Here is a 26,432-nt window from a genome sequence, read left to right on the forward strand (position 1 = left end):
AAGTACTACCACTTGCTGCCCATTAAGTACAGCGTGCACAGCAGCTATATCATATGCACAGAGACCCAACAATTAACCAGCACTCTTATGCTGGAATAATACAACAAATATGTTTGTCAACAAAATTGTGTCACCTGTGTGTAGAATATAAACTACAATAATTAAGTTAACAGTGACAAGTCATATATCATATATATACTCCTGAGTTCTGTAACGCTAGATCATTTGCCAAAGTAAGATAAAACTCTAATCAGTATTCTCAGTAATAAAACGTCTTATACACCCATGTCAGTGACGTATGAGGCTTCGGGCGCCATGAGTCACGTGGTATTCCTCATTTGATACAAGCTCCGGCAATGTATTGAAACTGTGCGCGTCACAGGAGTGAAACAAGCTTCGATATCATCCGCCCATCTTTACTGTGAACTGTTGTAATGTTACTAATCGGTGAACGCGTCTGGCGCAGTTGTAATATTGTGTAGTTAACTCACATTAGCAGAGGCTAATTTTAAGAGCACACATTAGCTAGAGTCTTGAGAAGCAGCAAGGGGCGGTGGGCTGCTAAAACTGCTGCTAGCTAGCAGCGTCTCAAAGCTAGCTGCAACTCTGCTGAGAAACGAAGATTTGTAGCTAACAAAGCTAAATAAATAAGGAGCTGGGATTGGTCTACGGCGGTGGGAGTCTGCTACACTGGAGCTGGCATCGTCACATTTTCCGTCTTTAAAACGTAAGCTGTGCGCTACTTCTACTCATATTCGTGATACGGTTTATTATGGCCTTTACTGTAGGTGAGTATTTTTTACCCAGGATTCCGAAGGCTTGTCCCGCCCCACTCTGCCTCTGATTGGCTTACCCTGACATTCTCACTCTAACCCTAACCAACCCCACACCTCTTGCCTAAACCTAACGAACCCAACCAGAGCAGGCAACGAGTAATAGCCAATCACAGGGAGAGTAGGGCGGGTCATGCCTTCGCCATCCACGGGAAGAAAATTGGCTTCCTGTAGAGTGCTAGCTAAGCTAACTTCTTTTGCAAACTCTCAATAGCTAATGTTATTTCTCTGCTGCAACTATGCTAGACAGCTCAGCCACCAAGTACATACCGGTGCTGTCAAGGTAGTTTGAAATGTGATATTATTGCCAGGTTTTGGATTTGACTTTCTCAACAGTGTTATGGAGTATGATGTTTTTATTGTGTTTGGGCATCTCTGTGTGTCTCACAGCTGGCTGTTGGGCCTGACAACCAAGACGATGTCTGAGGGAGAGAACAAGCAGGCCTCAGATACTGCCCAGGAAGTGAAAACGGAGTCCATGGCATCTGCACCCACAGGTCAAGCAGTGTCATCTGTGTCTCCCCCCGTGTCCATGGTGACCCAGCCTTCAGCCACTGCTGCCACAGAGGATGAGGAAGAGGAGAGCGAGGATGAATCAGAGATTTTGGAGGAAAGCCCGTGTGGACGCTGGCAGAAACGCAGAGAAGAGGTAGGGGATATGTCTTCGGCAGAGGGGTCAAGTTTACCTTTACTAAGGTATAAATAAAGCGTGATGTAATATTTTGTTTTCCTCCTGTAGGTGAATCAGCGCAACGTCCCCGGGATCGATAATGCTTACTTGGCCATGGACACTGAGGAAGGAGTTGAGGTGGTGTGGAATGAGGTCATGTTCTCAGAAAGGAAGAATTTCAAACTACAGGAGGTGGGTGCAGTGCTACTAGGTTGATGTAGTTAGTTGTGTGTGAAGAAGTTACGTGTATTACAACATGAATGAAACGTTTATAATAATGGTCATTATAATGATTATGTCAGGAAGAGGACAACGTTTATACCTGCAAGGAATTAAATGTTTCAACAAGGTTTCAGGGATTATGTTTTTTTGTGTTAGGCTGCATTCTTTACTGTGATCTCAACAACAATGTAGAAGTCTTCTGGTTTTCATTACCCCCCTTTGGCTCTAAGCTCCTTATGAAAGTGATCCGATTTGTTGCTGCCAGCTCCATTGCAAAGTATACAATGTACCTGAGTAGTTACAGAAACTTTGCAGAAATTTGAAGGGGAGGGAGTAATCCCACCAGAAGAAGTTGGATTTAAGGCTTTTGTTTGGTTTCTATTTCCCAACTATTATCTTGGTTGCGGAAATGTCATCAGATCTAGTCTGTTGCTTACTTTTTAAAATAAAAACACAAAAATTAGTTAGAAATTCTGTGTTAGATAGCTACTGGGTGCCATTGAGCAAGGCTTGTAAGCAGCAACCAATTAGTGCAAGACCGTTTCCAACAGGCAGTTTTTAGTTTAATATGCAAATGACTGTGAGAAAATGGCATTTTCAGTCTAATTGAGATTTTAATATATATATTTGTTGTTAAAATGATAGTCTGATGAATAAATAGTCTGTATGGAGTGAAAAGCAAAACCCAGAGCTGCTGTTAATGGACGCCCATTTACAGCTTTTGAGTTTGCATTTGACCTTGGACTCAACAGCAACAGCATTTGACCTCAGACTTACTGACCAGTGGTCCGACCTGCTGGCCAAGAGAAAGCCAGGCCATTAAAAATTAATGAGCTTACTTGGCCTGAATTGTTAAAATATTCTTTGCAATTAAACAGAAAATCTAACTGTAGCAGTTCCACTGCTGTAGACCGCTGTTCACAGACAACAACAAACACACAGGGAGGAATATTTGCCACAGCGCTTTATTTAAGGATCGCATCAGCAATGAATTGTCCCACAATCCGTCTGGAGCTCCCTCGCTCCCACTTGGCCCGAGGCTCTCGGTCGCAAGGGCAAAACTTGCGCTGTCCAGCTCACCACACAGTGTCCACGTCTCCTCTCTCGCAGTCGGCCATTCCCCGCTTGCTCCGGTTCACTACTGCTTTTAAAGGGAGAACTAGGGCTGGGCGATATGGTTGAAAACTGTATCACGATATAAGTTTTTCATATCGGTCGATATTGATAATTATTGATATTTTTTATGACCTATTTAAAATAAGGACCAGGAGAAAAATATATTAAATTTAAACATTTTTATTTTAAACTTAACCCTGCTCTGATTATAATCCCCTCAGTTATAAAAGCAGAAATGTCAACACAACCATGGAAAACACTCAAATAATTCAAATGTAAACAGGTCTAAAATCACAATGAACACTTAACAATTATCTCTTAACATTAAGGTGCAAAATTAAAGAATAAGTAAGAAATGCTTAATAAAGTGTCATAAAATAGTGCAAAGTGTTAGCTAAATATAAGAAACCTGAGAAGGAACTATTTTCTGCAGGTTTAGTGCTAGGTTGGTAACCTGGCTTCTGGACAGCGCTCAGCATGTCTGCCTCCGTTATTTCTTTGTAGTGTTTAGTAAGGCGCTGATTTAGAGAACCTCTCCATGGTGCTCTGCTGCTTGTGCCGTGTTGCAGCTGCAGATGTTGTTGGACGTTGATGGCGAATACGGCTGTGCTCCAAAGTGTGAGCGCGGCTAAAGTGGTAAAACAAGTTTGTGGTCGTACCAGTGTTGGTGGGGACGACGGTCTGACGACATTGGTCTGACTACGGTCAGACTTATAAAATCCCCAAAACTGCCATACTGACTTTTCCTGTTTTATACTGTCTATGGTTTTATCAACTATTTCCTCGCTCGCTGCGGCACTCACTTTCCACTCCACGCCGGTTCTGTTATTGAAGAACACGAGACAGCGATGTGGCGCAACCAAACTTGATACTGTTACATGATTGGCTGTTAGAGTGTCACTCCCCACGTTGCTAGGTTGCCAGAGAGTGAGGGCCTTTGTTCATGCAACCAAACTTGATTCACAACCTCTGGTTTCTTCTGATGAAGAAAAACAAGTTATCGAACGTTTTATCGACCGCATTTTCTATTGATATTGATTATGTGTCTATCGCGATACATATCGTTATCGTTTTATCGCCCAGCCCTAGGGAGAACATAATCAGACAACTCGCTGCAGCTGTAGCAATCAGTCCCTCCCTACCTGCTCACCTGAGCCACCACCTCCTCCCCACACCCCCTCCACACCACCACACCAACTTAATTTGACAACATGGATGGAAGATGTAACATTCAATGATATGCTGCGGTTAAGACTATCTGACATTATGTATACATTAAAATTGAATCTTTTCTATTTTTTACACAGGAAAAAGTCAAAGCTGTTTTTGACAATTTGATCCAGCTGGAGCATTTGAACATTGTGAAATTTCACAAGTACTGGGCGGATGTCAAAGAAAACAGAGCGAGGGTAGGAGCTCATTTAAAAAAATCCCCTTTTTTATCAAATCGTGTAAAAAGTGTTGAGCATAATGGCTTTTATGATGAACTGTTTGCATTTGTTTTCTTTGTATGCAGGTCATTTTTATCACCGAGTACATGTCCTCTGGAAGTCTCAAACAGTTTTTGAAAAAAACTAAGAAAAACCACAAGACCATGAATGAAAAGGTGTGAAAGCTCTTCTGTAACTCATCAACAGATTTGGAAAAGAAGTTACTTGGAAATGACGCTGACAAGTCAACAACAGTTGATTTAAAAAAAAAAAAAAAAAAAAAAACCTGTTAAGTCTGTTTGTTTTTGTTTTTTTACCATCATTTTTATTTTCTTGTTTGACAGGCCTGGAAGCGCTGGTGCACACAAATACTATCTGCTCTCAGGTAAGTAAAACAAAGGTTCATTTCTGTGAGACACTTAGTGTTAAAGAATAAATTGTGGTATGGGGCATTTACACAATTTACCGTCCAAATACAAAGGTATTTTTAGACTACAACTGTACTTTGTCTTGAAAGTGGCTTGTAAATTTTAGAATTCACCAACTGCAAACATAAAAAGGAATTTGTTCCCTGGTGTGGTATCAGTTGTTTTCTTGACTTTACCCTCGTTCAAATGTCTCTAGCTACCTGCACTCCTGTGAACCTCCCATCATTCATGGCAACTTGACCTGTGACACCATCTTCATCCAGCACAACGGCCTCATCAAGATTGGCTCAGGTAAAGATAATTCAAAGCAACAGATCTTTTAGAAGATATCAGAACATTGTAAAGCCAGTGTTATGGCCATATTTTGCCAAATCCTTTTCTATACTACAGATACCCTCCACTATTATTTTTAGTTCTGGTACTATTAAGGCTTTTCTCCATTATTTCAGTTGCTCCAGACACCATCAATAACCATGTGAAAACCTGTCGGGAAGAGCAGAAGAGCCTTCACTTCTTTGCTCCAGAATATGGAGGTAAGATCTTGTCATTTGTCATCAAAGGTCCTGTAATTTCGGAGCACCTGGTTACGGCGCATGCCACGTAACCGCAACATATGAGGTTTTATTCCGGCTGTGGTACCTTTGTTGCATGTCATAGCCATCTCTATCTCTCTGTTTCCAGTCTGCCTCTTACTTTCATCTGTCCAATAAAGGCAAAAAATGGCTAAATAAAAAGATCCTGTAATTTCACTCAGATAGCCCTGCTTTGTGAAGTAGATTTTCTGTGATACAGGATTACGTTTCCCTGGAATTGAACCTTGATTGAGATTGATATTGACCACCTTATTTCTGCTTTCAGCTGTTGCCAATGTTACCACAGCCGTGGATATCTATTCCTTTGGAATGTGCGCCTTAGAGGTGAGAGGATACCTTGTTCTGCTCTGAGCTAGTGGCATACTGACAAGACGATTCTTTTTTTTATGGAAAATGTGCTTGATTGATAATGCACTGATGTATCAAAGCATTCTTAACATAAATGTCACCCCAGCTTTCACCATGCTTAGTGTTTGCTTTGAATGTTAGTGTGCTTTTTATGGCAGTCACAGAAATAAAAATCAGGATGTCAGTTGTTTAACAAAACTGTTTTTAATGATTTTGGTCTGTGAAATACATCAGGTCTTCATTGATGACCAATGTCTTACAATTGAGTTATGTAACATGAGAGTGGCTGCTGTTGACCTTTGTGCTTTTATTTATGAATCATTTCCAATCAACACCCTTCTTTGTCCAATCACTTCCTTAGATGGCTGTGTTGGAAATCCAGAGTAATGGAGATTCATCTTATGTGTCCCAAGAAGCCATAAACAGTGCCATACAGTCCCTGGAGGACCCATTGCAACGGGTGAGGGAGAGACAACCGTTTAAAGCCTATATGGCGGTTTGGAAGATAAATCCATAACCTAAAGTCCCCCCTCCCCCCACCCCCCCCTATGTTTTCTCAGGAATTTATACAGAAGTGTCTTGAGGTGGACCCCAGTAAGCGACCCACAGCTAAGGAGCTTTTGTTTCACCAGGCCTTGTTTGAGGTGCCCTTACTCAAGCTGCTGGCTGCACACTGCATCGTCAGCCACCAGCGTGAGTGAAAGTAAACGCAATGTTTTGTATGAATGTATGATTACTGGTAATTAGTATCTTCAGTTTAAATATACAATTATTGGACCATTGTTTAATCCAAATATACAGACACACCGCACACCTAAGACTGGGACTTACTCAGTTAGCCTAACATGATGTGTTTTCTTAAAAAGGTCAAATTGGTGACTTTTCTTTATTTTATTTTACTTTTATAAGACTCTGACAAGAAGCCCCCAAACCCACCACGCACAACATTAATTGTGGAAAAATAACCATCAGGGGTGAATGCTCTTATCTGATTGCTGTCTTCTCTGTTTCCATGTAGATATGATTCCAGAAAATGCTTTAGAAGAGATGACAAAGAACATGGATCCTAACTTGGTGATTGTTGAGGCCAAGGAGGGAGTTCAGATGAAGTAAATCACACAACCACTATCTTTATCTTTTCCTGGTCCAAAGGGTTGCATTACAGTTAAATGATACAACACCTGAACTTACCTGCTAGGAGAGTGAAATTGTTAGTAACTGAGTTGAAGATTTAGTCACACTCTTGTCCTGATTGGCTGAATATTCAGCATGAGTAACAGTTTTTCCTTCTGCTTTAGGCTCTCTCAGTTTCCTGCCCTTGAGCTGGACAAGTTCCTGGAAGATGTAAGGTAAGAAAGCAGTTACTACAGCTGGGAGCGTATTTGGGCACAAATATGATGTTGATTTGCCTATGATTTGATGATTCTGGCTTGGATGCCTGAATCTGCTAATAAGATTTGGTGGAGAAAATGAAATGAGAATTGCTCACTATGGCTGTCACAATTGGCCAAAAATGACATTGAATCAATGAATATTCTTTCTAAAAAAAATCAGAGGTTTGAATATATTCAAATATCTATTTTTGTGCATTATGTCCATAAGAGGGCAACCAATACAACGGGAGACATAACTACTTGTGTAACGTTAGTCCTCTCTCTCTCTCTCTCTGGGCGTGCAGGAGACCGGACATGCCGGGGATTACACTGCCGTCACGGAGCCATTCGTAATTTGATCATAAACAACGGAGTCTCTTGCCAGTCCATGAATTTGTCCGGCGAAATTGGCGTTGGCTCTTACCGAAAGACGTATTTGTTGTCTCTGCGGTCAAAGATTTACGTTAGCTTCTTTGTGCGGTCTTCTTCTTCACCCTCATTGTTTGTTTACTTCCGGTACCGACAGCCGCATGATAGAACGTCATCAACACGCCCACTCGCTGCTGTGAATTCTTTTCCCGACATCGCTGCGGAGATAGGTCTGGCAATGCAAGACTAGGCTGGGCTCAATCAGACAGGAAGCTGAACGTTTAGGCAGTAGCGGCCCAGTTCTTTACTCTCTTATAATATTCGAATATACATTTTCATATGCGAATGTCTGTTTCTTTTTTAGGGCTGCCACCTCTTAATCGATTAGTCGACTAATCGGTCATTTTGGTCTTAGTCGACTAAGATTTCTTTAGTAAATTAGTCATTTTTTATGCTTAATGGTTAATTAACTACATTTATATTGTGCTTTTCTAGTCTTAACCACCTCTCAAAGTGCACAGCTCTGTCAATTAAATCAAATAATCGATTAGTCGACAAAATCGTATAAGTGTTAGTTGACTAAGAATTTCTTTAGTCGAGGACAGCCCTATTCTTTTTACTATTTGAATATCGATTCAAATTTAGAATATTCGTTGACCGCCCTTTTGCTCACCCTTCACTGATTGTGGCCAAAAATGGGAAATTGCTGAGGTATTGCAGTTGAATATGTGCAAAGCCTGAAGTAGGATATCGTATGTACATTATATACATACATGGTCAGCAAAACCCTAATGTTAAAGATGTCCTCTGGTGTTCAGGGCACACCTGCACAGCATGAACCATTTGCCGTTGTCCTGAGAGTATGCCTCTTCTTTTCCTCTGATGTACCAGGAATGGGATCTATCCTCTGACTGCGTTTGGGGTACCATGTCCACAACAACCTCAGCAGGAGGCGGTGAAGTCGCCCATAGTGCCCCCCTCAGTAAAAACCCCGACTCCTGAACCTGCGGAACTCGAGACAAGGAAGGTAAGAACTGACCTGCAGGAGTGCACAGACACGAGATCTCTGTTAAATAATATTAACAAATCCAAATCAGTTTGTTTTCACAAGTAACTTAAAACTGTCACGATTCGGTGAATCACTATTAATACAATTTATTCATGTAATTATATTATTCCTCGTCCAAGATATCGTAGTATTTGAGGATATTTTGAATATAGAAATTGGATTTTTAGGGTAGGTGAATTGAGGGAGATGCATAATACAGTGCAGAACACAAGTGATCATTTTATGGAAGCAAATGTACTCATTGTGTGCATGATAACAAGTTGGAGTCTACTCAGGATTTGCATTTGTTTTTTTAATTCTTCATTTGCATGTAGCACTATATTTTCTGATCATATTCTGCACCTCGATGTGTCGTATATTAAGCTGTTTTCCTTCACAGGTCCTTCAGATGCAGTGCAATATTGAGCCTGTTGATGAGGGCACCAAGCATCATGTAAGTTTCAACACTGCCTGTCTGATGAGTGATAAACTAATGTTTCTGCTTCAAAGTATTGTATGTCATATTTGAAAGTGCTTTATGTTTTAAGACCTTGTGAAATGATTTTTTTTTTTTTATTCTCCTTTCAGCTGACCTTACTTTTGAAACTTGAGGATAAATTGAACAGGCACTTAAGCTGTGATTTGTTACCAAGTGAGTGCCTTTATGCTATGTGCACACATTCCGACATCGACATGTTATTACCAAATACTCTCACCCTTAGTTATAATTATCACATAATCATCAGCCTCTATTTGATAGTTGAAATTAGAGAGATGATGCTGAAATGGTTGAAGAGAGAGATGAAGAATTGCAACAAAGTTGCCAAGCCAGATGCCAAACAGGAATATTGTGGTTCATGAGCCGCTTTCCGACCGGAGGGATTTTTGCAGTTCCTAGAACCCTTTTTTTCTCGCGTTCCGACTGGACCAATTTGGGGATTATCAAGTTCCTCTGGCCACAGTTCCTATAACTCTTTCAGCTCCTACTTCAGGGTCTTTTCCCTTTTCCGCATAGTGGTGGTTAGATGGCTGTGTTATAATAACAAAAGGTCAGTCCCTATGGCCACTTGGCCAGTGTGAATGCAAATGGCAAAACCAGTTTTGGGGGAGAGTAGTTAGTAGAACTGTTAGAAGTGGACTGTTTTTATACTTTCCTGTAACTTCTTGGTCGGAAAGAGGCTATAGTTGGCAGCTTAACCCCTACACCAACACAGCACCCTGTCACCCCCAGTTTTATTAATCCCATGCACTTTAATGTCTGCCTGTGGATTTAATTTGTGGACAAGTTGATATGTTCTATGTGGATGCTGGTAGAACATATGGGACACTTTTTATCAATTGTCAAAACTCCACGTTGCACTTTCAATTACTTGAATAACAAACTTGAATACTTTCAAGGCACATTATAATAGTTGATAATACTGGCATGATGCAGTTGTAAAAAAAAGGAAAGACTAAGGTATCTTAACACATACACATACCCCCGCCGCCATGTATGATTCTGACTGCCTTGTGTTTCTTGTTCAGATGAGAACGTGCAGGAGCTGGCTGTGGAGCTTGTTCAGCTGGGATTCATCAGTGAGGTAAGTGGAGTTCATTACCATGACCCTGCTAACCTGAACACTCATGTTATTAGTAGAGAACCACAACAGCCTCTAAGATATTTGTTAACCTTGCTGTCTCTCCATTTCAGGGCGATCAGCCACGACTTGCATCCGTTCTTGAAGAGGCCTTCTCAAAATTCTACAGCCGGAACGGTTCTCTCAATCCGGTGACTGTTTCCTCGTAGCGGAGGACTCACTAGGTCTTCTTTCAGCCCTCCTCATCCTCTACAACAGGACTAGCTTTTTGCTCCACCTTTTAGTTGCAGAAAAGCTTTGCGAGGACAGAGGAGGAAGCCTTGGTCTGGTTGCAGATCCTGCAGCTTGTCGTCGTATCTTCTGGTGGGAAAAGCTGCCACTAAGTGGTTCTCACTTTCTATCTTTGTTTTTTGTTTTCTTCTCCCACCCAATACAGCCATCTGCTTCTCTTTTTAAAAGAGGAAACCCTAGTCGCAACTTAAAGGAAAATACAAATGTTTTGACTATTTGTCTGATTTCTTTCAGTTCTTAGTTAAGAAAGACAGATAAGCACTAAAACTGGATTACAGCAGTATTTTCTTTAAGTTAGTATTAAAACTGTATTTTAAACATTTTTACATAAAACTGTTTGTGTAAAAAAAATCTTTGTCCCGGCATACCTAAGCGTATGTATTATGTTGTTGTGAGGTTATGTCTGGTCCTTTCAAACTTTCTCTTGAGCAGCAAGTCAGGCTTCCTACCTTGTATCGGTTTTCAAAGACTCCAATGCATCAAGCTAGTAATGCAACAGATGCTATGTCACTTTTACTACAAAATTCTGTAATTATACAACAACCTGAAGGACTGCAGCTAAATTATAAAAATATTCTATTTAAAAAAAAAAAAAATCTTGAGTGTGTATACTATAATTCACTTCCAGCACTAAGGCCGGTGGTTGTTTGAATGTCTGCTTTTACTTCCTCTCTTTCTTTAAATCACACTTAGTTATTTTCTATGAAATGGGGATGTCGTCACTTGACTATGGTCCAACTACTGCTGTAGTTTCTGTCTGTCGTCCACTGCAGCACTTATCGTTTAGGTCTAGGTCAATAAAAAGTTGGCGGTAAGGGACATTTTAACATTTTACTGGAGAGGTTGGTTAGATCCAAGTGAAGATGCTTTCTTGTTTAGCACACAATCTGACTGATGTTTGTCAACAAGTTTGGGAAATGCATGTATGCTTTTCTATGTCTAAATGGAAACTGATGCATGCAACACGCTTGCTGCTGGAGTTGGTTCAGTTCTCATTTTAACAGCGATGGTGATAGAATCATCAAGTAATTTATAATGCAGAGAAGGTTTTGTCAGTTTAGGCCTGTCAACATTTAGATTTTGCGTCTCTAAATTATTAGTTTTTTTTTTTCATGGCTGAGGTATTCTACGTAACCGCAGAGATAAAACTTTGCCTTCGCCATGTAGATATTCACTTATTGGCTCAGACCACCCTTATATGTTAACTGTTTGCACTGCTGTACACTTTATATCCTGTTGGAAATGTCCTGTGGCCTCTGGCTCCTTCACAACAACAGGAAGAACTTAGAGAAATTGGAAATGGTGTCATTAAAAATGTATTCAATGCTCCAGTGTACTCTGTGCTGGGACTACCTTCTGACAGGGTCTGTAGATACTTTGAGATACGAGTGTGGAACTGCCTGGCATGCTTGTAACCATCTTGTACACTGTATGCTGGACACTGTGCTCTGTTCCTGCAATGCATTTACCCCGTTTTTTTCACTTCCTGAAATAAAATTGTACACAATCTTTGTTTAGTGTTGTACTTTCATGATAAAGGATGAGTATTAGATTGAACATTAGCTATGACTTTTTATATGGTACTTTTTTAGGACTATGACTATGACATGCTATATGACTTTTTATAACAGACAATACTGTCTTTTTATGATTATTTAATACATATAGTACTATGACTTGTTATGACATACAATAACATTAAGATTTTTCATGAAATACAATACTATGACTTTTTCATTACTTTTTATGAGATACTATGTTTACATTACTTTTTATGACATGCTATATGACTTTTGTTGACATACAATACTATGACTTTTTTTTATGACGTTTTTATTACTTTTATGACGTACTATACCGTGACTTTTTGATTCTTTTATGACATACAATACTGACTTTTATGACTTTTTATGACATACAATACTATGTTTTCATGCCTTTTCATGACATGCTATACTATAACTTGTTATGACCTACAATATTACTTTGTATGACATACTATACTATTACGTTTTTTGAGTTTTTATGACATACAATACTATGTTTTTATGACATAATATACTATAATTTTTCATGACTTTTTTATGACATACTATACTATGACTTTTTATGACATGCTATACTATGACTTTTTATGACATGCTATACTATGACTTTTTATGACTTTTTTATGACATACAATACTATTGTTTTATGAGCTGCTATACTATGTTTTCATAACATTTTATGACATGCTATACTATTACTTTTTATGACATGATACTATGACTTTTTATGACTTTTTATGAGATGCCATACTATGATGTTATCATTACTTTTCATGACATACTATACTATAACTTTATGATATGCAATATTACTTTGTATGACATACTATACTATGACGTTTTTTTTGTTTTTATGACATACTATACTATGATGTTTTTATGAAGTTTTTATAACATACAATACCATGACTTTTTACGACATACTATACTATGATTTTTCATGACATGCTATACTATGACTTTTTATGACATGCCATACAATGACTATTTATGACATACTATACTATGATTTTGTATGACTATTTTTATGGCATACAATAATGTCTTTTTTATGACATGCTTTGCTATGACTTTTTATGACATACTATGACTTTTTATGACATACTATACTATGACTTTTTATGACATACTATACTATGACTTTTTATGGCATACAATAATATGACTTTTTATGACATGCTATACTATGTTTTTATGACGTTTTACGACATACTATACTATGACATTACTTTTTTTATGACATACAACCCAATGAATTTGTAATGACATGCTATACTATGACTTTTTATGACATACTATACTATGACTTTTTAGGACTTTTTTATGACATACAATAATGTGACTTTTTATGACATGCTATACTCTGTTTTTATGACGTTTTATGACAATAAAAAGTAATACAATATTACTTAGTATGACCTTTTTAGTTACATACAATACTGACTTTTTATGATATGCTATACTATGACGTTTTATGACATATAATACTATGACTTTTTGTGACTTTTTCATGACATGCAATACTATGACTTTTTATGACTTTCATGACCTTTTACGACATTTTTGAGTTTTTTGACATACTATACTATGACTTATTACTATTATGACATGCTATACTCAGTTTTTATGATGTTTTATGACAATAAAAAGTAATACAATGACGTTTTTATGACATACAATATTACAACTTTTTATGACATGCTATATTACGATGTTTTCATGACTTTTTATGACATGCTCTACTGTCATGTTTTTATGACTATATATAGTATAACTATTTTTGGCAAACTATACTATGACATATTTTAAATTTAAAAACGTTTAAATGATGGGCCTCTTCTTCATGGAGACATATGATATATCTTTTTATGTGGGTATCTGGAGTGCCACAGGGTTCTATCCTTTGTCCAGCAGCAAGGTTTTTGTAGCTATTACACTCTGTAAACAGCATGGTTAAAATACTTGGTTTATAATTTTTTGTAAATAACATATACTGTACACCTCTCAGGGGTTCTGGCTCAGTAGTTCAGGATGCATGTGGGGAACAATTTAGAAAAGAAGAAAAAAACTACAGAAAATGTGTTATTTTCGAGAGTTTCATCTTTTCGGGAATAAAAGGTAGGTTCTAAAAAAAAATAATGTACACACAGACACTCAAATGAGACAAAATTCAATTGTTTAAATTATTTATACAAAAAAAACATCCTGGTTTATCAGGAGCGTGTTCTCTAACCTCAGAGCATCACTGTTTGAATTATTTTTTCAAAATTTTAAGAAACTGTAGCCCTTGTACAATTATATTCATGTACATACTTAAAGTCACAATGTGTGCTCAAATAACAGTTGAATAAAACACATTTCATGCGGACAAACACATTGCTGTACAAAATTACAGCAGTATAATAAAAGTACAGCAGGACTAAAAAATATTTTTGATATAAAACACCCTAGAAACACACTCTAAATAAAAAGCTACCAAAATGGAAACATCCAGTTCATGAGTGTTTTTCAGCTGCGTGGGTATTTTCAATTCTGTACATCGTGAGTAAAAAAAAGAAAAATTAAACAAAAAACCCTACAAAACAGTACATAGCACTTCAATTCAAACACATAACTCTTTCACATTTAATTTGTGTTTTCCTTCCCAGTTTGAAAGTAATATATATAGGCACAGTAATTAAATTCATGAACCATGTTTGGTCAACACCATTCCTTGTTATTCACAACTACACTTTAATTCATGAACAAAGTCTAATTCTGGCAAACAAAGTGGAAACCTTTCAGTTCACTTTTTCACACTTTCTCTCTTTTCCAGGGGTTTGATATGGTGGAGCCAAGAACTGCCAAAATGTAGCTGTTAGTTGTCATTTGGAACAAAGAGAAATAATCGCTATTTACTATGAACTCTTTTTACTGCTCCTCCTCAACTTTATCTGCTCATGCCGACAATTAAAACATCGCTGTTCTCAAGAAACTCCCGGATTGAAGGCGGGAAGCTTCACACAAAAACGACACCTGTTAAATCGAAATATCTGCAACTCTGAAGGGTCTCATTCCAAAACACGTTTTAGGTTTTAAAAAGTGGTAATTTGATCATAATTTCAGCACAATTTAAATATACTTAATCCACTATTTACAGGCACAGACATACTTTTCTTAAAGATTGAGCATAATGATGTTGTTGGTTAATAATTAAATTTATGCTCTGAGAGAAATGTAAATAGAATATTGTCTCGACCTAATATTAATAATTGTTTATTTTAGTCTTAAAATTCAAAGTCCATAAACACAACTAACTAGGGTTTGGGGATAATTCAATATTATCATGTATCATCTCTCTATATTCATATTGAGACATTCATATATTGGTATTAAGTCTGAACATATTTTACCAAAATCTGTTGCAGCATGAAATCTTATTTTTATAACATTTTGACATGTCACAGTAGGAAAAGCACAGGTGTAAATAATGAAAGTAATGATAGCTGAATTCCATTTAGCTGCTTCAGTTACAGGGTCCTGGTATTGTGCATGCTGGCTCACTGTCATGTCTACCTGGGACACTTGACTAAAACAAAGGTTATTATAGTCCCTAAAATCTTACAACTTTGTAAGTATAATACTTTTGATAACATTATAAATAATATTGAGTGTGTAGTTTTACGGTCATGCCAGAAAATATATAATACAGAGTTAATCTGTCTTTTAAAGCTACAGTATGTAAACAATGTTTATCTACTTATCCAGAAATCATTCATTTAGACAAATTTATAGGGTCTGAATTTGAAGAAATGTTGTGCTTTTCTCGGTTGCATCCCAACTAGATGGTTTATGCTGTATCTTTACATAGAAATTGTGTCTAAAGCAGCTCTGCATATCAGATATATTGTTTTCGAGTAAAAAAAACTTCAACCCTTGATGTTAGAGGAAACAGGAAATATAATAATGTAAAGGTAGCACCATCAGTGCAGCAAAAAGGCATTTGACTTGTTGAGGTTCATTCTGGTTCCACTCATGGCTGGAAGTAGATTACTTCATGGTGTCATTTAGCTCTGTAATAAAAATCCATTAGCCCCTTCCCCTGCAGTTTTATGTAGAGGGATCAAAAAAAGTTGATGACATCCTTTATTTCTTCAGACACTGGTACATCAGTGCTCGTGGATTCAGCATGTAACGCTCAGAGTTGAGTAGCTTGGTGAGATACTGCGGCACCGGAGGCCGAGGAGCCATGTAGGATAAGCCTGGACTGACGGCCATCACCTCAGCAATCTTCTGCTTCATCTCCTTTATTTCCCGGTCCTGCCTCATTACTTTATCTGAAGGACAAACAAAAGTAATACCTGAGGGCGTGGACAGCGCAGGATGTAGCATATCATAATATTCTAAGTCATTATTGAACTATAATGTGTGAAAAGCTATAAAAACTACCCTTATGTGAAGTTTATATGGCATTTGTCTCAAAAGACCAAAAACCTTTAAACAATTTAAAACGTGTATTTGCGGAAATTCTTCTTCTTCCTACATTGAACTCTGCCTTCCCATGCATAAAAAAGTCACCACACTTTGCACATTGGTCCTAGTCTGGCTATCACCAGACCAAGCTTGATCTTTTAAGATTGAACATTAGTCTGGGGAGTCTTCTCTGTATTTTCTCTGCACAATAGGCATGATCAACGGGCATAGTTCAAATGACTCTGTATGCAATTGGAAAGTCCTTCAACCAATCAGACCAATGATCCGGGTGACATAGCAGTGACAGCGGCATCAACGGGTTGCTGCCATGGAGTGCTGCGCTTCGGTGGCCGGTTTGTTGGAATGTAAACAAAAAGCTGCTTGGTCGTTTCTCTATCGTCATCATGTTAAACCCGCCAATAGCGCGCCAGGTGGATAAGCTAGTTTGGGATTGGTTCCCGCAAATTTGTAATGGAAGCAGGATAGATAAACGTACAGGTTTCCAGCCTGAGCTGCAGGGCAAAATCAAATCGCCGGCAGATCGGGCTGGGTTTTCCCGGTCTATATTGGTCCAGTACTATGCTAAACTTCCTCAATTGGCTTTGTGGGCTAATAGTCCCGATGATGGCGCTATAGCAACTGTCTAAAGTTGAAAACTTTGAAAATTCATAAAAAATCTGTCATGTACGACAACTGAGCAGAAATGTTCATATGCTTCGACCTTCTCAAAAACTGTAAAACTAATTATACCCTACTCCTGCCACAGTTTATGCTCAAATGACACCGAAATTGCTCCACTGCATCTTTAGACCATCCTCCACAAACGATCCAGCCAGATTTTTGAAGCAGTAAGTCGCAGAAGAATCAGTGTTGGTCATCTTACTTTAAAAAAGTAATTAGTTACAGTTACAAATTACTTCTCCCAAAAAGTAATTGAGTAAGTAACTCAAGTACCACATTGTAAAAGTAATTAGTTACTCAGCAAAGTAACTGTGACATTATTTTTTATGTTCTATAACGTTATTACGTTCTATAACATCTTTAATGTCAAAGATGTTTATATTAACTGATTGATGTGTTCAGCTCGGCCTTGGTCACCTGTTCCTGACGCGAAAAATGGAGCGTTGCTTGTTTTAACAGAGTGGCTCCGTCTCCTTCGCTGGAGCTCACGCTAACTGCATTTGGGCTTGGGGTGGGGTTAGCAGCAGCAACAAGTGTCGTGTTAGCATGTGTTGATGTGAGGTGCTTCATAAGATTCGAGTTGCTTGAGGCAGACGTGGATAAAGTCTTTTTTCCTGGGCATAGCGTGCATGTTAAACATTCTTGCCTTTAATTTCAATGAGCGAGAAGTAGTGCCGGTACTTCCAGTTCGAGAACGCTACCTTTGAATTTCCCTGGCTCGTCGCTGTCTTGTGTTTAGTGGTAGTCAGAGCCTGCAGTCATATGCAACGGTGTCATCATCCCCACCCCTGCTCTCTCCAGGCAGCTGATGTCACCTCGCGCTTCATTCAACCAAATTATAGTAACGCGCCACTTTACATTCTCAGTAACGATAACGGTGTTGCAACGATGGCAAAAAAGTAATTAATTAGATTACTCCGTTACTGAAAAAATAACGCTGTTAGTAACGCCGTTATACTTAAACGCTGTTACTCCCAACACTGCTAAGAATGCACTAAATTTTTAAATTAAGTTGCACAATAAGACAATACAAATGCTACGAGAAAGAGTGGGAACCTTGAGCGATTTCCAGCTGTCGGCGGGCGTCTCCTAGAGCCGAGAACAGGTCCAGTTTGATGCGAGTCTCTGCGCTCAGGTTGTACTCCAGATGTTGAGCTTTCTCCTGCATGGCTGACAGAGTGGACAGCAGCATGTCCGTCTCTTTCTCCACACAGCGGTATTTTCCCAGAGCCTGAGTCCACAAACACATTGACAGTAAGAACACAGTAAAACGACAAAACATCAATCAACCTTGTATGATGACCACCTGAGGGATTGTAGTGCTTTGGTTTCCTAAGTATTTTTGCCTTTTTAAAATGTCATAGTTTCTGTTGCCTTCATTAGCATGTGTTGAGGTTCATTCACTTAGGAAACCAATGGACCACAGAGGGAAAGCAGTTCCATGATGAATTGGCCAGCCATTCAAAAAACATGAAAGCTGCACATTATATTAGATACTCTGAGGGATGATTATTAACATTGACCTTTAACATTTTGAGGGAGGTGACCCATACTCTGAAATGTATTTATTAAAGCAGTGCAATGTTTTTTTTTATGAAAGACCTGGCTTTTGTTTCAGCATGCTTCATGGAGAGTATGTCACTAAAATGAAATCAAATACCACACAGTACAACAATGTACACACCTGATGTCAAGACAACAAACACAACCATACAATATTACTGCATACTGATAGGATGACAAAGTGCAATGTGTTGACTGCAGTCCAACATAAAATAGTTTTTTTTTTTTTTAAATACTAAATGATCCCAATGAACGATTCAGTTTTCTAAGAGATTTTACAATCACAAAGAATTACAGACATAAAAATCAGAACTCAAACAGCAAAACGTCTACATGACCAAACTGAGGACAACCAAGTACTGGAACACTTGAGACTCACAGACACTTAAACTCACAAGTTCATTCCCAAATAGTGTAAAAAAGATACCTCAACATCACTCTCTAGATCTACCACACGACTCTCTTTCACTTGACACTCCAGCTGTAGTTGTTTGTACTCTGTCTCTAGATCTTTAACTCTTTTCCTTAACATTTGGGTCTCACAGTGTTCCTGCCTGGTGTAGGAGACGGAGAAAATAACAGTTTTGAACGGTAAGAGAGGGGTTTCATTGAAAATAAAGACCAGTTTACACAGAAAGAAACTTTTTTTTTTAAATATTCCACACATGTAATGAAGACAGATACATAAAATGCAAAGAAATATATTACAATCTATGAAAAACGTCAAGTGTGGAATTAAGGAATAGTTCGACATTTTGGCTTATTCACTTTCTTGCCAAGACTTAGATAACAAGACATGCGTCTAAGAAATAGTCCCAAACATAACTCCTGTGAAACCACAAGTGGTGTTTTTTTCACTCTTCGGTTTGTGCACAAATTAAACAAATGAGCTATAATGTTTCAATTGAGCTTTAGGGGGTTTGTAGGTAGCTAAGCTAATCAGCTCCTGGTTCCAGCTTCATACTGAACACACATACATGAGAGCGGCATCGATCCCTTCATCTAACTTTCAGCAAGAAAGCGAAAAAGCATTATTCAAACTATTTCATCACATGTGTTTGGACATACACTCACAGCAGCATTTAATTATACTGAGTAGCATACAAATGCAGATTCAGCTTTACTTTCCAGGTACAAAACCACGTCAGTAACAGGAATTTTAAAGGTTTAAGAGGTGTGATTTACCTGTTCGTTAGGCTCCGTGCTGTGCTGGCTGCTTCTTCCAGTTTCTGAGCCTGAAGCTCAGCCAACTGTTTTTCAACAGAGAGTCTGGCCTCCGTCTCTGATCTGGTCTTCTTCTCCAGCATCGCACTGCTCTGTTTGTCCCTCTGCTTGGTTTTAGTCAGACACAGAATCCTGAAGGAAAAGTATTAATCTCACTTTAGATAATGTTGAAAATAAGACCATAAAAAAGTGGTTTACTGCCACATCTAAATAGACTTGTTTGAGACTGACTTCACAGTGTCTTGCAAAAAGACAGAATCCTTGTGGTTAAAAGTATAATCAGAAGCGCTGATCAAAGCTATGCATAATGTGCTCATCTAAGACAATGATGTAGGTTTGATATAGTTAATCTGTGATCGGATGGACTATGTTACAAAGTACAGTTTTTCCAGACATTTCTACTATTGTGTACACAAGAGAAATGCACTAATTACACAGGACATTAAATAGCATGACCAAGACTTCAATTTATGCTCATCACATTGATTCAAGGGGTCAGATTGTGTTTTAGTAGCCCCACACCATATCAATTATTATTATTTTTATACATTCTCGTGAATTTAAGTTCTCATGCTGTGAAAGATTTCAGTAAGTTGTAATGGCCTGGCTCACATGTATTTAAGATGGCTGCAGGCCATGCTCTGGTCTCTCTCTTCACCATGCACCACCCTGGGGACACTCCACCTCTACCCTTATCCATTATATTGTGACTTTTCCTTTTACACTTACCTCATGATACACTCACCCATACACTCATGGCACAATTGATATTACTGACTTCCATGTGTTCCTTCAAGTTTATGTTCATTTGTAGTTTGGCCAAATAAAGCTTTGAGTTGACGTTTGTGTAAGCTTTCTCTTTGGTTACAAGAAGGAGCCACCATGTAACATTAATTTATGGATGAGAATTGTGAGCCTCAATCCACTTAACATGAACTATGACTTCATATTATAATAATTTCGTCTTTAAAATAGATCCATAAATCTTTTTGAGGATAAAAACATCATTACACAAATGGTTTGCTTTCACACAGATTGCCATAGTCCCAGCAGCATTTCATCCATGTCTTACTTTTTATTTATAGACTGATGTAATGTGTAAAACGGCCCACAGAGGGAGCCAAAGAGCTTTTAGCAGTGGATCTAGTGGATGACTCACTTGCTCTGGAGCAGCATGTTGGACTGTCTGAGCAGGGAAACCTCTGGTCTCAGGCTCCTCTCGCTGTTGGTCAAGTTGCAGATGTGACTTCGCAGCTCCTGCTCGCTCTGCCTGCTCACCTGCAGCTCGCCCTTCAGCCTCCTCAGTTCCTGCTCCAGCCTGAAAGATAATAAAGGTGGAGTTACAGGGAAAGAGAGAATTTTTTTAGCTCTAATTGTACCTTCACATGCCTAATATCGAACTAAACTGAAGTTAATGGTGGCATACTTGGTCATCTGTTCAGCGTGGTGATTCTGAGCTGCTGCGGCACTCTTCTCTGTTACGTCCCGGTTGGGGCTGAGTGTTTTTGAGCTGGATCTCTGCTTCTTCTCAGTCCTCCCTGCAGGTGGTGAAGGAGTGTTCGTGCTGCCTCTGCGGGCTTTTGGCGAGGAGCTTTTAGCCGCCCGTGTGGCTTTGCTTCCTTGCTCATCTTGAGGTAGATTTTCCAGGGTTGGAGAGGATTCCGGTCCTCTTGCCCCACAGTGGAGCAGCTCTCTGGACTCACTAGGTTTGGATGATAACGGACGCCGGTTTGATTCAGCTGACCTCACCTCCTGTGTTCCTTTCTCAGACGCTTTCTCCTCACTGCGGATCTGGAGGCAGTCCACAGAGTGCACCTCATCATGGGCCACTACAGCGCCGTTCTGACACTGATACTGAGTCGACTCAGGCTTTATTTTCCACTTTGAGCCTGCAAGAACAGGCAGATAAAAAACAAAATGTCAATATCATCTTTCTAATATGATCTTAATTCTGCAGTTGGGATATGAACGGTGCAAAAACATTTGCAGTCTGCTGTCTTAGGTGTGAACAACAGTGGAGAAAGTTCAGTTTGTTGCATTTAGGTGTTATAAAGATTTGCTTCAGTCAAAAGGATTCCCCTAAGTAGGATGGACTCATCTGTACTCCTTTCCTCACTGACCTTTTCTGGTACACATACCAGCAAACAATGCATAAACAAGTATGTAAATGAGCAGCAGGACACTTATTAACATTGTGCTACCACATATCAACAATAGTGCTGCCCCCTATTAGTTTACGTCTTAGTCGACTCAGATTTCTTTAGTGGATTAGTCATTTTTATGCTATTTCATGCTGGATGACTTATTTCCAAGAAACTTGTGAGCACATCTCTGCTAAACACAAGATTTAAAGTGGTGCTTTTGCATGATATTTTGTAGAGAAACTCAGTTTCACAGATCTGTCTATTAAATCAACTTATCGATTAGTCGACAAGTTTCTTTAGTCGATGACAGCCCTAATCAACAACACCCTTGCAGACACTTGCAATTTGGAAAAGAAACGGTGGTTGTCTCTGTGTAATATTTGCTGCCACTTGAGTTATGTTGTCATCATTTTCACTTGGGTGACAAATGGGGGAAAAAGGGAGTAATTGCATTCTGTAAGAATTTCCTCATTTGCTGAAAAGGATGACTTCCTGGAAGGTCTTCTTCAATGTTTATTGGAATAAACAGTATAGTCTGAGTGGTTACTTTGAGTGCCAAACCTCTGATCTGATAAATTAGGAACATCCTGCAGATTGTAAGAATGGTAAGTGTGTATTAATAAATGGTGCAAAAGACTTACTGCTGCTGCCATCTGTGCCAGTCTTGGGGTAAACCTGCAGGCCTGGAGGGAGCGAGTGCTGCACCAGGTGCATGTGGAAATCATTCTCACTCTGCACAGCTTTCTGTATGCGCAGCTTGAAGATGTTGGTGAAGTAGCAGGTGGCATCAAACCCCAGATACACTACAGGATATCCAATGCTGAATGTGAATACAACAGGGGAAAACACAGTTAGAATGTGTGTGCCACATTAAAAAGCTATAAACTGGCTAACCAATTTCTATAATTATTTGTTTGTCTATTTATAGATGTATGCATAATACTTATGGTGCACGAACATCTAAGCCGATTCATAATATCACACAAGGGATTAATAAACGTTTGTTGCTGTTTTTATTACAGATCAATTAATCTTAAGTAAGAAATCCTAAAAAGACAATTCTGAAAATTCTTCTAAGGGCAGAAAGGGTGATTTGTGTTAAATCAACATACCAGTGTGCAGCAAAAAGATGAGACAGATTGGCATGAGAGGTTTTAAGGTCTCTGAGTCGAAGTGAAGCTTCTGTGTACACAAGCAGAATCCACAGGGACACCGTCGATATACAGATGCCTTTCTCTGCAGAAGAATATAACATAATAAGATAAGATAAGATAGACTTTATTAATCCCACACTGGGGAAATTCCTGTGCTACAGCAGCTCAAAAGAAAAAAAAATGTACACACATCAGAATAACACAAATACACGTTAAATAGACATAGGAGAGAAAATATAGAGAAAGTATTATAAGAAATAGAAAAAATAGAATCAGTTATAATAATAGTAATAATACAAACATATTTACACAATAAACACCCTTATATAAATAGACAGTATACTGTATATACACACATATACAGATGAGTAAGGTACAGATGAATAGAAAAGACATATTGCACAGAAGGCGGTGACACAGAGTAATAAATAAATAAATATGCATAGTGCAGAATATTGTCCAGTGATGGCTCATATTGCAGAAACAGCTAGCTGTGCTACATTATGATGATGTATTCAAGAGTCTGACTCCTGCTGGAATGAAGGATCAGATGTGAGGAGATGAAAAGAGTACTTATTCTAATAAAATCCCTGCTAATTCAATTAAATGAAATACTTCACTAAATAGGCTGCATATCCATTACAAACAATGCTTAATTTGTATGAGAGGAACAGAGTTTGGCATATTTTGGCATATGTGCAGTGAAAAACAGAACAAAACAAACCACATCCACCTACTCACCTGTGTGCCATATGTAATTAAATAATACGTAGGTGCTTGCCACAAAGAACAGCCAGTGCAAAGGAACAAAAATTAAACAAAAGATGTCCAGAGTGAAGGCAGCACAAACAAAAACAACACAGATAACCTGCAAGCAAAAAAACAGCAACATTAATTTCAGTAAAAAGCACTGGATTCATTTTGTAGGATTATCATTGTCTGTGCACATGAAATATGAAATATGAAATCACACAGGAGGGGTTCTCACCAGCCCGTGGCAGTGGAAAGTGGTGTATACGCTCCCAAAGAAGAGCCAGCACGGCCACAAGTACTCCAGTCTGAATTCAAGGATGAAATCTGCCAGCAGCACCAGCGTCCACATCATCATAAACTTCAGGAAGGTGTACGCACTGCAAACACACAGATGAAGCCTATCACTTTTATTATTATACATAAACCATCAGCAGAGGGGTGTATTCAGTGTGTACAAATGTGAAACTATTTAATTCAAAAAGTATTCTAGGCTCTGATTCCAGTAAATAAACACATTTCAGATACAGAAAAGCCTCTTAAGCCAAAGCATTAAACACACAGAAGCCAATACAAGACTGGGAATCGGAAACATGTTGCTAAACCTATAATTGAGCAGCTGCATCTTAAAATTGCAGTCCGTCCTTTTAAGTAGAGGCACTGAAGAACAATGACTGTTCCCTCATTCATTTGATCAGGCGACCACGAGCCAAACAGGAGCTGTGGTTTTCTCCTTTGTTCTGCTCGTCCATAGACTGTTATCACATCACCCCTTCTTTGTTTGGTAACCATGGCAATATTTCAGCTGGAGGAGAGAGGGAGCACCACAGCACACTATTGCACATCCAAGTTTTAAATCTCCCTTTTGATGTCACTGATATAAAATGTATTTTAAATTTATCTTACAGGTATTTTATACTAAAGAAAATACTAAATATGCAACAACAAAAAGCAATATTTTATTGAAAGAGTAAGGGACAGCAGCCTAAATTCTTCATACATTCAAATTAGCCTTATAATTTTAGCCTGCTTAAAGAGCATATTTTAATTTATCTCATTTGTATTTTAGATATAACTGCCAAATATTCAAGTTATTCCACAAAAAAACAATATTTACTTGTCAAGACTTAGAAAGGAGAGAAATGGAGGACTACAGCATCTTAAATTCTTCAAAGAATCTAAGATACATCTTGTAATATTGACAATAGAGTAATTACATTTTCATCATAGCTGCCAAATACGCAAGGTATTCCACAATAAAAATGAGCAAGAATTGTAAAGGCTATTTGATTGCAAATTCATAAAAACAAAATAAGACAGTGTGTGTTTTCAAAATACTGTAGGCTATATTAAAATGTTTTTGTATTTACGGTCTCTCTCATGTGAAACAATGCACAATTAAAACAAGTGGTTTCTTTCTCCTGAGGCAGTCTTTTCTTGTCTGGACTCTGTCTAGACGCTTCCAATGCTTATTTATGTGCAAAATGATCTGCTTTCCTTTGGGCTATTACATTTTCATTTTAATACAAAACATAATGCGTTAACTGTACGCATAATCTGGCCTAATTGAGGACACAGGACACTACACAGGACAGTGTAAAAGCAGATGTTAACAACCCTGAGGAGAAGCAGGCCGACGTTAACTTGCCGTGCTGCTGATTTCTGTCTTTCTGTAAGCAATGTCGGGTGAAGTAACTCGCACAACATGTCTACGCTTCTGCCTGCGCAATCAAACTGCAATGGAGCGTATTAAAGCTCCAGACTCGTTCATATAAAATGGGAGACACGAGATGAAGTGATGTGGGATGTGAGGCAGACAGGTGAGCAGGATGACGACGGCTGAAATTTACACAAAGACGAGGCACCATAACAAAAGCAGCCTCCGTCAGCCGTCAGGGCGACGCGGCTCGCAGCGCTAGCTACCTTTCAGACAGCTTCTCCGTTATTTTCAGTTTTTTCATTTTCCGTAGTCTGCTCGCGTCCACATAACGTTTCTTCATCTTATGGCTTCTACCCCCTCCGTGCTGTTTGTTTTTACACCGCAGAAGCAGCGGCAGCGGAGACAGAAAAATGGCACAAATAAATGATGAAGATCCCTCCTTGTGGAAAAGGATGTTCAGCTCAACCTGTGATGATGTCTAGGAACAGATACAGGCTCACTTCGGTTCTGCGCATGCTCAGTGGATGTTGTACCTACAAGTGTTCATCGCAGGAGGGAAGCAGAACAACACACTGTACAGACTGTACTTAATATATATTCATTAACAATATAATATAGTAACAATTATAATATTGCCAGCAGCTTTACAAATACACACTTTAAAATAATGCCAAGTAGCCCTATGATAAATGCAACAATAAAACTAAAAAAAAAGTTTTTAACTTGTACATGTATGCATACATCATCATCAAATACTGTAGGTATAGGCCTATCTAAGCACGCTGCATACAATATCCAAACAGATTTTGTGGATATAACAAGATACAAAACAAGCTACAAGTACAAACATGTAGTGCAACATGCTGTGTTGAGTAGTAAAAATATTAATATAAATGAGAATATATAAATATAAATTTAAGTTTAGAATACTGTAAGTGTTAAGTATAAGTTGTGCA

The 26,432-nt window shown here is 38.5% G+C and overlaps 2 protein-coding genes across 4 annotated transcripts; one reads left to right on the forward strand and one right to left on the reverse strand.

Annotated features, from left to right (window-relative positions):
- Nucleotides 1-298: 298 nt before the first annotated feature.
- On the forward strand, nucleotides 299-11,812 carry nrbp1 (nuclear receptor binding protein 1). Of its 3 annotated transcripts, none has more exons than XM_028604917.1 (18): nucleotides 299-788; nucleotides 1,224-1,482; nucleotides 1,573-1,695; nucleotides 4,149-4,250; nucleotides 4,358-4,447; nucleotides 4,616-4,656; nucleotides 4,896-4,990; nucleotides 5,149-5,232; nucleotides 5,558-5,616; nucleotides 6,002-6,100; nucleotides 6,201-6,333; nucleotides 6,659-6,749; nucleotides 6,939-6,989; nucleotides 8,274-8,409; nucleotides 8,831-8,884; nucleotides 9,019-9,082; nucleotides 9,958-10,013; nucleotides 10,124-11,812. In XM_028604917.1, exons 2-18 carry the CDS (start codon nucleotides 1,252-1,254, stop codon nucleotides 10,217-10,219), a joined length of 1,605 nt encoding a protein of 534 aa, XP_028460718.1. In that variant the 5' UTR covers nucleotides 299-788; nucleotides 1,224-1,251; the 3' UTR covers nucleotides 10,220-11,812. The 3 variants fall into 3 exon arrangements, with proteins under 3 accessions (XP_028460718.1, XP_028460717.1, XP_028460716.1); XM_028604916.1 differs by having other exon boundaries at nucleotides 299-727; XM_028604915.1 differs by lacking the exon at nucleotides 299-788 and adding an exon at nucleotides 964-1,116.
- Nucleotides 11,813-15,333: 3,521 nt separating this feature from the next.
- On the reverse strand, nucleotides 15,334-25,952 carry si:dkey-12h9.6 (macoilin-1). Its single transcript, XM_028605244.1, has 11 exons — nucleotides 25,740-25,952; nucleotides 24,055-24,196; nucleotides 23,808-23,934; nucleotides 23,025-23,148; nucleotides 22,554-22,732; nucleotides 21,195-21,657; nucleotides 20,928-21,086; nucleotides 19,730-19,900; nucleotides 18,972-19,098; nucleotides 18,038-18,212; nucleotides 15,334-16,164 (listed from the first exon to the last, which is right to left on the reverse strand). Exons 1-11 carry the CDS (start codon nucleotides 25,814-25,816, stop codon nucleotides 15,974-15,976), a joined length of 1,935 nt encoding a protein of 644 aa, XP_028461045.1. The 5' UTR covers nucleotides 25,817-25,952; the 3' UTR covers nucleotides 15,334-15,973.
- Nucleotides 25,953-26,432: the final 480 nt, after the last annotated feature.

Source organism: Perca flavescens, chromosome 18, assembly GCF_004354835.1.
Source record: "Perca flavescens isolate YP-PL-M2 chromosome 18, PFLA_1.0, whole genome shotgun sequence".
Lineage (NCBI taxonomy): Eukaryota > Metazoa > Chordata > Actinopteri > Perciformes > Percidae > Perca > Perca flavescens.

Bases quoted from the DNA above. Each gene is read 5' to 3' on its own strand.
- nrbp1 (XM_028604915.1), top strand. From the start codon at position 1,073: ATGCTAGACAGCTCAGCCACCAAGTACATACCGGTGCTGTCAAG. The intron at 6,990-8,273 runs GTAAGAAAGCAG...CTGATGTACCAG, and splicing joins AAGTTCCTGGAAGATGTAAG to GAATGGGATCTATCCTCTGA. The intron at 9,083-9,957 runs GTGAGTGCCTTT...TTTCTTGTTCAG, and splicing joins AAGCTGTGATTTGTTACCAA to ATGAGAACGTGCAGGAGCTG.
- si:dkey-12h9.6 (XM_028605244.1), bottom strand. From the start codon at position 25,816: ATGAAGAAACGTTATGTGGACGCGAGCAGACTACGGAAAATGAAAAAA. The intron at 19,901-20,927 runs GTGAGTCATCCA...CTTTTCCTTCAG, and splicing joins AACATGCTGCTCCAGAGCAA to GATTCTGTGTCTGACTAAAA. The intron at 16,165-18,037 runs GTTCCCACTCTT...TTTGTCCTTCAG, and splicing joins ACAGCTGGAAATCGCTCAAG to ATAAAGTAATGAGGCAGGAC.